This window comes from Bubalus kerabau, chromosome 7, assembly GCF_029407905.1.
Source record: "Bubalus kerabau isolate K-KA32 ecotype Philippines breed swamp buffalo chromosome 7, PCC_UOA_SB_1v2, whole genome shotgun sequence".
In the NCBI taxonomy this organism is placed as follows: Eukaryota; Metazoa; Chordata; class Mammalia; order Artiodactyla; family Bovidae; genus Bubalus; species Bubalus kerabau.
The window spans coordinates 117,173,978-117,187,078 of NC_073630.1; the positions used below are offsets into that span (position 1 = coordinate 117,173,978).

The 13,101-nt window shown below is 51.6% G+C and overlaps 1 protein-coding gene across 1 annotated transcript in view; it reads left to right on the top strand.

Annotated features, from left to right (window-relative positions):
- LOC129657331 (epididymis-specific alpha-mannosidase-like) overlaps positions 1-13,101 on the top strand; it is a 52,154-nt gene that overhangs the window by 18,356 nt on the left and 20,697 nt on the right. Inside the window, 2 exon segments of the mRNA XM_055587533.1 lie at positions 1,562-1,760; positions 4,868-5,058. Of these exon segments, the coding sequence (XP_055443508.1) occupies positions 1,562-1,760; positions 4,868-5,058 (390 nt within the window).

Consider the following 13,101-nt stretch of genomic DNA (forward strand, 5'->3'; position numbering starts at 1 on the left):
TGCTCATTTAACTTACATGAAGAGTACATCATGCAGAATGCCCGACTGGATGAAGCACAAGCTGGAATCAAGATTGCTGGGGGAAATATCAGTAACTTCATATATGCAGATGGCACCACCCTTATGGAAGAAGCAAAGAGGAATTGAGGAGCCTCTTGATGAAACTGAAAGAAGAGAGTGAAAAAGCTGGCTTAAAACTCAACATTCAAAACACTAAGATCATGGCATCTGGTCCCATCACTTCATGGCAAAGAGATGGGAAACAATGGAAACACTGAAGGACTTTATCTTATTGGGCTCCAAAATCACTGCAGATGGTGACTGCAGCCATGAAAATAAAAGATGCTTGATACTTGGAACAAAAGTTATCACCAACTTAGAAAGCATATTAAAAATCAGAGACATTCCTTTGCCAACAAAGGTTCATCTAGTCAAAGCTATGGTTTTTCCAGTAGTCATATATGGATATGAAAGTTGTACCATAAAGAAGGCTGAGCACCAAAGAATTGATGCTTTTGAACTGTGGTGTTGGAGACAACTTTTGAGATTCCCCTGGACTGCAAGGAGGTCAAACCAGTCAATAGTAAAGGAAATCAGCCCTGAATATTCATTGGAAGGGCTGATCCTGAAGCTAAAGCTCCAACACTTTGGCCACCTGATGCGAAGACCTGACTCATTGGAAAAGACCTTCATGCTGGGAAAATTTGAAGGCAGGAGGAGAAGGGGATGACAGAGGAGGAGATGGTTGAATGGCATCACCAACTCGATGGCATGAGTTTGAGTAAACTCTGGGAGTTGGTGATGGGCAGGGAAGCCTCAGGTGCTGCAGTCCATGGAGTCTCAAAAAGTTGGACACAACCGAGTGATTGAACTGACTGAACAAGGATTTGTATAAATTCTTCAACATTCGATAGACATCGGTGCTGAATGTTGATCTTTGCTTTCTTGTGAAGTATTTGGATCCTGGTTCAGTTTGACTGTAGTATCCATTTGTTCAGGCTTTCTATTTACACATAATTCAGACTGGGCAGGTTATATATTTCCAGGAATTTATCTGTTTTTCTACTTTGACATCTTTCTGAGGATGGGATTAAGGTCAGTAAATTCAAGCAAGCCATTCTGCTTTTTATTCTTGTTTAGTATCTCATCATAATCAAGGTTATTGATAACTAAGAGCAGTGCTGGGATTTAAGAAACTGTCAGGAAACGGAATCTGGCAGACACAGAAAATCGAAACCTAAATCATCACGCTTATGTGGAATTTTACAAAACCAGTCTCATAGAGAAAGAGATCAGATTTTGGCAGCCAAAGGCGGCCCTGGAGAGTGTGGAGACTTGGGGGAATGTTGTGAAAGGGTACCAACCTGCAGCTGTAAGACAAACCAGTGCTGGGGAATCACCCTCAACATGGCAGAGAGGCAGACACGCCCAGCACAGGGCCCGGGATCGGTGCCCGCTGCGGGGAGTGCGGGTGGTCATGGGGGTGAGAGGGGCTCTCCCCGTGCAGGCTGGGCTCTGAACCCAGAAGGACAGGGCGTTGCTTCTGTCCCCGGGCCTGCAGGGATGTGACAGGCAGTTCTTCAACGCCTCACTGCAGTTCACCAACATGGACCGTGTAATGGAGGAGGTCAACAAGTTCACAGAGAAGCACGGCATCTCGATGGAGTACGCCACGCTGGGCAACTACTTCCGGGCTGTGCATGCTCACCAGCTCTCCTGGAAGGTCCGAGACCACAGAGACTTCCTGCCTTATTCCTCAGGTAGGAGCCGCTGGTGGGGGAGCAGGGAGGGATTCGGTGCCAGGGAGGAAAGGGGCCCCCAAACTCAGTGCCTGCTCGGGCCTCTGCTTGGAGCCTGCTAGGGGCCCTGGGGGAGGTACAGGCCCTGACCCTCCTTCCTGACCCCCTCCACACTCTGCCCACTTCCTAGCTCCCGGAGCCTCTCACGCTGTCCACATGCAGCAGGCCCCGTCTCTGCCTTGTATTGCAGTGCTGCCGGAAGGACTGCCCCGTGCCCACCTCCTCTTCCTGCAAAGTCCCAGTTGTCCTGTGGTGTCACCTCCTCTGATCCCCAGGTGGTGCTTGTGGTAAAGAACCCACCTGCCAATGCAGGAGACACAGGAGATGCAGGTTGGATCCCTGGGTAGGGAAGATCCCTCGGAGGAGGAAATGGCAACCCACTCCAGGATTCTTGCCTGGGAAATCCCATGGACAGAGGCGGGCTACAGTCCGTGGGGTCGCAGAGTCGGACAGGACTGAGCATGCATGCATACATGTCACCTCCTCCAGGAAGCCTTTCCTGACCTTAAGTCTAGATCGGGTGTCTCCTCTTCCCCTCAGGGTCCCACTTTTCACCTATTGCCACAGAGTCATTACTGGGGGGCCTTGTCTCCCACAAGCCTGTGTCCTGGGGGCCAGGACAGGTTTGGCTGTGGCCAGCAAGGCTCAGGGTGAAAGGTCGTGGAGTGAGCCTTGTGCTGGGTTGTGTGCACCGTGGAACCGCTCTGTGTCAGGACAGGGGGGACGTTCATCTTGGTTAGCGCATCCAGTGTGAGAATGAAGTGAGATGAGGAGAGCCCTTAGCCTAGTGCCTGGGCCAGAGCCAGGGCTCAGCAGATGCAGCTTTTAACACTGACAGTAGCATCTCCATCCTGGGAGGCCAGGCGCCATCCTGGACATGCTGTGGACACTCCGTGCTGAGGAAGCTAGCCCGGGGCCTGATTGCCCAGAAGGAAGCCCAGCATCAGCGTCTCTTCCAGGTCCAGCCCCACCCACCTCCAAGCGGACCCCCCTATAAGGTCCAGCTCCGCTATCTGCAAGCCAGACAGGAATTATGCACACACAGCCTCCCACTGACAGCTGGGGAGGCAGAAACGCCCTCCACACCCCAGTCCAGCCTTTGCTCAGGGCATCCGCGGGGGATGGTGTTGGCTAAATTATTGAGTATCTGAAACTCTTACTGCATACAATGCCAGAATCCTTGAAGGATCCTTGTTGTCCTGCTCCCCTTTTCAAAAAAAAAAAAAAAAGAGGAGCTAAGGGGTATGGTCGTGGGGGGAGACTGTGGCCAGGACCCCATGAGCCAGGGCAGCCCAGGGACCCTGATCAGGTCCTACTTCCCAGCCAGGTTTGCCCAGCCATCGGTACACGGTGGGATCACTCAGCAGGACAGGTTGTTTTAGAAGGGAGAGGTGAGGTGAGTGTCTGTCTCCATGGACAGTTAGGAGACCCAGGCTCACAGCAGCATCCACTGGCTGAGCGTCCTCCAGGGGACCAGGGTGCCTGGGCTGCGCCTCTCCAGGCCCTGTGCCCTGCCCGCCCTCACCATTCAGCAGGCACAGTCTCTCAGCAGGGCTGGCCCCAGGCGGTGACTCAGATGCTCACCTGGGTTGAGATCGCAGCTCCTGCCCCCACGGGCTGAGTGGCTTTGGGTAAATGACATCACCGCTCTGAGGCTTGGTTTTGTCATCCATGACATGGGTTCTCAGAGGACTGGAGGGACTCCCACATGGCAGTTCAAATACAACCACTCCCCTTCTCATTTCCTTCCCTTCCGAAGAGACAACAGGATGGGCCCCCAGCTGCAGGGCTGGTTCCGGGCTGGGTGCCACCCTGACTGCCCCAGACCTGGATTTGCAGTGCCTCTCCGGCCTTGGTCTTCTGCCTGAGTGGTGAGAAAGGGGAGCTACATACCTCTCAGGACACTTTCCTTGGGACCTCATCAGACTGGGGGAGAGCTGGCTCCTGGAGTAGATGAGAGGGGCTACCAGAATGTGGGCGGTGTCCCAATTGAGGTGGGTGTGACAAGGCCGTGTGGGCGTGGTCACACTTGAGGTGGGAGGGGATAGACGGTGTGGGCGTGGTTACCAGGAGGCAGGAAGGAGTGTATGCTGAAAGGTCCAGTGAAAAGCGAGGTGGGTGTGGCCACTTAGCCTCCCTCTAGAGAGGCACCATTTAATCAGAGACTAAAGTTCAAGGAGGAGACTTGGTCCTGATCTGAGAGCAGGATTATCTTGGTAGCTTTGTCTAGTTGGGTCCCTGCTTAGAGCTGAGGCTGTGGTGAGCCGGTGCCTGACCTGTGTGCTCAGCTTCTGGGAGGAGCTGTGGAGGGCCCCTGTGTCTGCCCCCTCAGGCTGTAGCCTTTCCCCGGTCCTCCTGGCTTCCCTTCCTTGTCTAGCCAAGGTCCTCTGAGGGAAGAACAGAGAATGGAGGCACAACCCAGCCTGGGGAGGAGGCAGGAGGAGGGAACAGTCGGGAACCCTGAACCACCTGCTGAGACACATCCCAGCCCCAAGGTGTTCAGACTCTTGCCCCTTCCACCAGCCTCACACTCTTAGTCCAGGGTCAGGACAGTGGCTCCGGGGCTCTCACAGCTCCCACACCCCTGCCACCCTTCCCTGCTGAGCATCCAGAGAGAACTGCTGAAATGCATGCCTTCCAGGACCCACTTTTTCTCCAGAGGCACACAGGGGCTGCCAGCACTCCAGCGCTTCCCCTCTGGGTCCCTCAGTCCTCGCCCTCATCCCTCTCCCTCCTCCCCTGAGGTACTCAGGGCGTTTCCCCACAGGCCCTACCAAGGGTTCAGGTGCACACTGAATTCTTGTCATCACAGTGCTTCAGCACTCGGGCCTCTCCAGGCCTGCCCCAGCCCAGCCTGTCCCTGCCAGCTGCCCAGCCATCCAGGGATCTTGTACCATTGCTGATCTGGCTGAGACAGGAGCCCTGAGATCACCCCCCTGACCTAGGCTGTGTCCCTGGGGACCCAGGCAGATCTATCTCTGACCTCATCTTCCTCAGCATTTCCCAGATGAGGCTCAGGGGCCTCCATGGGCAGGACCTCACACCCACTACTGACCTTTTGCTTCTAGAAATATTTCACGCTTGGACCGGATTCTACGCCTCCCGAAGTGGTCTCAAGGGGCTGGCGAGGCGAGCCAGTGTTCTGCTGTACGCCGGGGAGTCCATGTTCACGCGCTACGTGCTGTTGGCTCCCCACCGGTTCCTGGACCCGGCCTGGGGCCTGCAGCAGCTCCAGCAGCTCCGCTGGGCCGTCTCCGAGGTAACACAACGCCTCCCAGAGACAGGACAGGATTGGACCCTCCTGGGCTGTGTGCTTCTTCCTCCCTAGGTCAGCACACCTCCCAGTCCTTGGTCACTACAGGTCTACTTTACAGATGAGAATACTGAGGTTGCCTTGGTCACAAGACCTGTGCCTGTTGAAGCTGCCCCAAGGCTAGCACCATGGCCTGCAAGGGTTCAGCTTGTGGTTCAGTAAGATTCAGAGCCCGATTGACCCAGAGGGGAAAGGGCAAAGTGGAGTAGCACTGATATCCAACAATCCAAGGCTGGGCTCAAATCTCAGCTCAGTTCTGTGACCTCAGGCTACTGCGTTTCCCTCTCTGAGCTTTGTTGCAGAAACCAGTGCTTGAGAAACCAAGCACCACACTCAGCGAGTTGGAGAAGTCAGGTTTACTACGCTGGCAGGCCTAGAGGAGTTAGCACTCTAAGCTGTGATCCCCAAACAAAGGGGTTACAGAGTTTTTAAACACGGACAGGAATGACTCTGTGGATTTGCAGGGGCTGGGAGATTGCAAAGAGCAGGACAAGGGTGAGTGAGATAAGATCCAGTTCCTAGTATTGTGAGTCCCCACTTTCTGAGACTATGTGACCTGCGTGATCCAGACTTTGCAAGGAGCAAGCTGAGTTACAGAGGCAGAAGGAGCAGGGGGTTATGTAAAACTTTAACTTATCCTCTGCATTCCCCCCTCTTGATGCTTCTATCATTCACTGTAGAAAGCATCATCTCGTGTTTTGGTAGGATATGCAAAGCTCCCCTTTGTTTAGGGGGTATATTGAGCTATTACCATTGTAACTTTATGGATTCAATTCGAGAGGTTATGAACTGGGTAATAGCACTGAGAATACAAGGGCCAAACAAGAGCGCCACAAAGAACATGAAGAGAGGACTGGTTTAAGGGAGAACCCACAATGTCCAGCTCCATATGTGGTTCCAGTGACCCCAGGAATTTGTTAGTTCCTCTCTCTTTTTCATCATTCATTCCCTTAGATATTGGGCCGTGTCCCTGACTATTCCTATTTGGTTTACATTAAAGCAGAAGTCTTTGTTCAAGAAGAGGCAGAGGCCTCCCTTTTCAGCTGTCAGTAAGTCTAGTCCTCTTCTATTCTATAAAGCCACCTTAGCCAGGGAATCTGTTCGGTCCTGTAAAGCCACTAAAGATTTGGCTGCTCTCTCCATGTTGTCTGTGAAGTCCCTGAATAGTGTATGGCACGAGGTGGTTGATGAAACAATTCCTCCTATTCCCATACCTATCCCAGGAGTAATTTCCAGACCAACTTGTAGAGTCATGAACTGGGTGGCTCTTTTGACCATGTCTTTGCTGCCAGAGGTAAGGTGAGAGTCTGGCTGTTAGGGGCAATATTCATCGGCAGAGTGAGGAAAGCTAAGATGCAGATACCCATCCAATTGACTGGTAGGCATAAGTAAGCATCTTTCCCACAAAGAAAAGGCCTTGATGGGGCAGCAGCATATTGTGTTTGTGGGAGGATGAGTGGGCCACTCACCTTTTAAAGTTTGATTACACTGGTCCCTGGCTAAATTGTCTACAGATTCAGTTCCTGCATTATTTGTAAAGCATTCTGGAGCCTTTTGAGTTAACTCAATTGTCCTTAAGACTGGCCCTTGTAAGGGTGAATATATAGGAGGTCCCATGGCTGTTGCATTATTCAGTGGTACTGGTATAGCTAAGTGCCGTGGCACTCCTCAGGATAAGCAAAGCCGGCAGTCCCTGACCAGCTGGGGGATGGTGTCTTTAAGAAGGCGATGGGTTGCACTGAGAACCTGGTACAGATGAGGGTTTAAAGGGGAGTTAACTCTGTAACCTGAGTCATACTGCCAAAGGACAGAGCCTGAGTGTTCAGGGCAAAGTTGCTCGGTGATTTTGTCTGTCTGCATTATTGTTCCTGTCCAGTAGGTTTTTCCATTTATTTGCAGACAGACACCTGTTTTCTTTTATTGCATCTGTGTGGCGTTTGGGGGTAAACGGGGGCACAGGGGCATGATGACAATGGCATGGTATCAGGATACCCCCGGGGCTTGGACCACCTGGTGGGGGAAGGCAGTGGGGGGCATGAATGGAGAACATTTTTGGTGCCCAGGCCTCTGGATACACGTCACATGGTTAAGGCAGTAGGTGACCAGCCTATAGGATTGGCTATCTATACATTGTTCACGCTGATGATTAAGGACGCAGTTTTCCAAGTTGACCAGTGCATGATGGGTAAGGATCGGCACCATCTGTTACAGCAAGGGACAGAAAAGGTTGCAAAGCAACCTGCACATAACAGATAACTGAACACTAGCAAAAGATTTTCTCCCATCTTTGGGTTGTCACGGCTATAGCAACTGAGCCTATCGTGAAGGGGGTCAGCTATAGTGAGCGATTTAGTTAGTAGGGTGAATGGATCATAAGAGACATGATCCCTGAGGCTTCCTGCTACAGTGAGATAACAGACAGCTAACTGCAGCTTCGGACCCAAATCCCAGCCCTGGAGTGCAACTGAAGCTAGTCCTGGAGCAAAGAGCACAGCAATAACGCCAACCAGGGATAAAGACCAAGGTTGACAATGAAAATCCATTGATATTTTGATAGCCAGATCTTCAAGTTTCCACTGGGGGGATGACCAGTCAGCTGTCGGAGTGTGGCTGGAACAATCCTCAAGCTTCTGCTGTGCACTGACTAGTCAGCTTCTGAAGTGACTAGAGCAGGGCTCAGCTCCCTTTGTGGGTGAAAGCCACTGTATTTGGAACCAGACCTTGAGGGGATTTTCAGAGTCCTGAACTGCTTTCCAGATGTCCTCGTCACAGGAAGCCACTGCCTTCCTGACTCTGGTGGTGGATCCAAGGGATGAAGTCTGTAACTTTAACAGCAATAGGGGTTGCCAGGACGACAGTGAGAGGGCCTGTCCCAACTTGTGGAAGTGGTTCTTTTTCCAGTCTTTAACCCATAGCTCATCTTTTGGCTGATAGGGATGAATCCAATTGCCAAAGGAATGGGTGTCCTTTCTAAGGTTTCTTGGGCGATATGGTGGAAGACTTTTCCCAGAGCCTGGAAGTATCAGTACATCTCCAGGTCAGCTGGTTATTGGGGGTTTCCCTTGAGTTTTCCTATCATTGGGGGCATTTTCCCATATAAGATCTCAAGGAGAGAATTGCCTGAGGACCGCAAGATACATCTGGCTCGGACTAAGGCTAGTGGCGACATGTCAACCCAAGATAAATGAGTCTCCTGACAGTGTTTAGCTAATGTAGTCTTGAGGGTCCGATTCATGTATTCAACTTTCCCTGAGCTCTGTGCTGGACTGCATGATTGCTGGGGACAGCGAGTCTTTGGTCTGGGAGCTTCCACCAGCCCTCCTTTTCTTTTATTCCTCCATCATTTAGAGCCCATTGGTCTTCTTTCTTGGTGTATCTCGGGGATGGAGGCAATTCTGGTGCCAAGAGGACCTTAAAGGTGGCCTCAGGGTCGACTCTGGGGATTGGTTGGGTCACCGCCTCCCTGGCTGCCTGGTCAGCTGACCAATTTCCTTTGCTGATTGGATCAGTTCCTCGCTGATGGCCTTTACAATGGATGACTGCTATTTGGAAAGGCTTCCAGACTGCGTCTAACAACTAAAGGATTTCTTTTTTGTTTTTAATCTCCTTTCCCCCTGCTGTCAATAGTCCCCTTTCGTTATAAATGGCTTCATGTACACGTAGAGTATCCAAGGCATGCCTGGTATCAGTATAGGTGTTGACTCGTCTCCCTTTGGTGTGCCTTAGCGCCTGGCTGAATGCCCGTAGCTCAGCCCGTTGTGCTGACCACCCTCGTGGCAAGGCCTCGGCCTGCACTTTCTCGTCAGCTGTTGTTACGGCAGAGCCTGCTTTGTGCTGCCCGTCTTGGATGAAACTGCTTTTGTCAGTGAGCAGTTCCAGCTCTGGGTTCTGGAGGGGGATGTCCATCAGGTCCAGCCTGCTCAAGTGAATTTCATCTATGACCTCCTTATAGTTATGGTCAGGGGTTCCCACTTACACAGGTAAAATGGTGGCGGAGTTCAGCATCCGCACAGTCTCGAGTTGTACCTGTTTGTTTTCCCAGGGCAGTCTTTTATAGCAAATCATCCTGGAGTTGGTCAGCCACTTATGGCCCTGGCTGTTCATCAGGGCAGTAACAACATGGGAAACTTTTACTTTTATATTTTGTCCTAGAGTAAGCTTATCTGCTTCTCTGGCCAAAATCACAGTGGCAGCTGATGCCTGGAGGCATGGTGACCGTCCCACAGCCACTGGATCCAATCGCTTTTACAGGTATGTGGCCGGGCGCTGCCATGGCCTAACTGTTTGTGTGAGGAGCCCCACTGCAGTGTGATTTTTCTCACGCACAAAGAGGTTAAAGTCCTGTGCCACATTTGGCAGCCCTAATGCAGGAACAGTGGTCTAGAGTCTCTTTATCTCCTTGAAGGCCTTTTCCTGTTAAGGGTGCAACTCCAGGGGGTCCTTACCACTCTGTTGTGGCTTTCAACAAAGGCTTGGCAATTTCAGGGAAACCCAGTATCCAGATCCAGCAGAATCCAGCCCCGAGGAGCTCACGGACTTCTTTCTTGGTGTTCTGCCGAGGTAGTGAGCAGATGGCTTGCTTCCCCTCCTGTCCCAGTGCCTGATGCCCTTTTCAAATGACAAACCCCAGTACTTGACCTCCTATGTACAGATCTGAGCCTTTTCCATGACACCTTGTACCCTGTGGTGGAGAGAAAAGCCAACAGGGCTTTGGTGCCTCTACAGCAGTCCCCTGGGTGGGACTGGCTAGCAACAGGACATGCACATACCGGGGTAGTGCGCAGTTCAAAGTTTCTCTGCGAAAGGCAGCAAGGTCTTCAGCCAGGGCTTCACCAAACAGGGTAGGTGAGCTTTTGAAGCCTTGTGGCAGCCGTGTCCAAGTCAGCTGTGTCTTCCTCCCAGTGTGTGGGTCTTCCCTTTCAAAGGCAAAGAAGGGCTGGCTGGCAGGCTGGTAAGAGCCAGAGCCAGAAGAATATATCCTTGTGATCGAAGCAGGTGAACCAGCTTGCATGAGCGAGTAAGAGCCTCAGGAGAATGTTGGGATTTGGGGCCACTGGATGGAGGGTGATCACTGCACTCTTGATGCCACAGAGGCCCTGGATGGGGCGGTAGTCATTCCCTCCTGACTTTTTGACTGGTCAGAGTGGGGTGTTCCAGGGACACTGACATTCCATTAGGATCTCGGCATCTTGTAGGCACTGGATGTGGTCCCAAATTCCCAGGCATGCCTCCTGTAGGTACTGGATATTGTTTCTAACAGGAGTGACTCCTAGCCTCAGGTCCACTACAATGGGGGCATGGTTTGTGGCCAAACCTAGGGGCTCCTTCTCTGCCCAGACATCAGAGAATTCTATTAGCAAGCTTGGGGGATTTATTTTTTCACTCCTTGAGTAGCAGAGATGCCATTCATCTTCCCTGGGCATAGTCATGGCCTTCATCAGAGCTGATTGGCTCCCCAGAGTGAGGCTCGTATGCTTTCCAGGAGCAAAGGTGATTTGTGCCCCCAGGTTTGTCAGTAAGTCTCTACCCGGCCAGGGAATGGGGCATTCAGCTAAGTAGAGAAATTCATGGGTCACCAGATGGCCCCCTAGCTGACACGAATGGACCTTGCACAATGAGCAGGCTGCCGTGTCCCTGTGGCCCCAACAATAGTTGCTGTTCAGCCTGTGAGAGGAGCCAGAGGTGTGGTTACCATGAAGTGTTCAGCTCCACTATCTGCCACAAAAGTCATTGATTGGCTTCCTACTTTCATTGTGACCAGGGGCTCCCAAGGGCCCAGGATTAGCGAGCCCAGTCTTCCTTAGTCTGATTTTGCTCCAGCCAGGCCAACAAGGTTTTAGACGGCCAGTTCAGGCTGGTACCTTTCTTTTCGGGTTGACCGAGCTTCTTTGACCCTTTAGATGGCCCTCTGTGACGGTGGCACTCAATCCTCCAGTGTCCAGTCTCTTTGCAATAGGTGCATGGGTCGTGGTGTAGAGGTGGTCTCTTCTTAGTTTCCCCTTTCCACGAGGGAACATTCTGTTTCACTTGATCTGAGCTCCTCAATGATGCTGCTAGCAGGGCTGCTCTCTGTTTCATTAATATATCTGATTCTCATTGGGCTTCATGGTCTAGGTTCATGAAGACTTTATTTGCCACCTCCGGTAGGTGTGAGAGATTCATCCCAGTGAAGCCTTCCGGCTTTTGGAGCTTTCATTGGGTGCCTGCACAGGATTGAGCCACAAAGGAAGCATTAATCATTGGTTGATTCTCTTTTGTCTCAGGGATGAACAGGTTGTATGTCCGGAATGCTTCACACAGTTTTTCATAGAAATTGGTGGGAATGTCATCTGCCTTTTTTGACTGTTGTTGTAATTTTGAACATATTGGTGGGCTTTTTGGCTCCTGCTTGAAATCCATGTAGAAAGGCATCACAGTAGCGACCCAGGGTTTCTTATCCTTCTCTGAAATTGAAATCCCTCATCTCTGGCATCACTTCTCGTGCCCATCCTTCTGCATCTAAGACCTCTGTGGACACTTGTCCTTGGAGCCATTTTGGGGCTTCTGTTGAGATGCGTCAGCTTTCTTCAGTGGTGAAGAGAGACGTAAGGGGCTGGTGACAGTCATCCCATGTAGGCTGATGGGTGTGGGAAATGGCCCCTAGGAGGTCAATCATAGCCAGTGGTTTATCAGAGTACACTGGGTTATGGTGTTTCCAGTTTAGGAGATCAGTAGGGCTGAAGGCTGGTGATAGAGGAGGGAGCGACCAGGCTGGACTGAGCCTCATCCACTTGTTGAGGACCTTGAGTTTCTTGCAGTGGCGTCTCATGGGCCGTGGCCAGCTGCTTAGATTGTTTGGCTGAGTGAAGCTGCTTCCCTACTGGCTCAGGGCTGGTGTCTTGCTCATGAGGTGCTGCGGGGGACATGGAGGGAGGTGGACTGTCTGGCAATGGGTCTGGTGCTGACTGTGCCGGGGCGTCTGGAGTCAGGGGAATGTACAGCAGGGACAGTCATGGGTCTTCCACTGGATCTCCCTGGAATATATATTTTTTCTCTTCTTTCTTTTTCTGAGTTCTGGTTGGGGAACAAATACCCTACTCTTGCAGGATCTGTGCTATTAGAAGCCAGGTGTCTATATATGCGGGCTTCCTTGGTGGCTCAGAAGGTAAAGCATCTGCCTGCAATGCAGGAGACCTGGGTTTGATCCCTGGATCAGGAAGATCCCCTGGAGAAGGAAATGGCAACCCACTCCAGTACTCTTGCCTGGAAAATCCCATGGACAGAGAAACCTGGAGTCCCAGTGACTACCTGGTTCACTGCTTGAACAGTGGGAAGGTCAGGATTGCCTCTGGCAGCCATCCAACATCAAAGGATGGCAACTGAGCTCACATAAGTTAAGTTTCCTGGGGGTCATCTTGACTAATCTCCTGCAGAGCCCTTCTTGAAGCTCTTTATCAGTCTAAAACTGTTGCTTCAGAGGAACTGCCACCCATGTTGACAAGCGTAATCTCCCTTGCAGGGTTTTGAGGAAAACCTCATCTCTTACCTGTCAGCTCAAGGAGTCAGTCAACAGAAGAATAACCAGTAACCAATAATTTCTCCCTCACTGTATATCCCACCCTGAGTCAGTGGTGCAAAGACAAGCAAGGGTGGGTGGCCCGTCAAAAGAGAATACCATTCAGGTGACTGCTTGCCTGCGTCCCTGGGGGGAACTTAGGTGCCTCTTAGCATTGGCAGATCAGTATATACCCCTGATCCAGTTCTGTCTCGCAATGAGGGACTGGGTCCCTCAGAGCAGACACCGCCTTGAACCACATGAGGTCACCACGGAACCACAAGTTAGGGCCTACTCGAACTCCGTAGCCATGAAGGCCGTGAAGCCACACAATCAAGCCGGAAGCACAAGCAAATCAGGCTGCACACTCGTTCACATTCATGTCTCATCCTCCTGGCTGCTCTCTTGAGGGAGATTTAAGATGCCTCTGAACACTGGCAGGTTGGTATAAACTG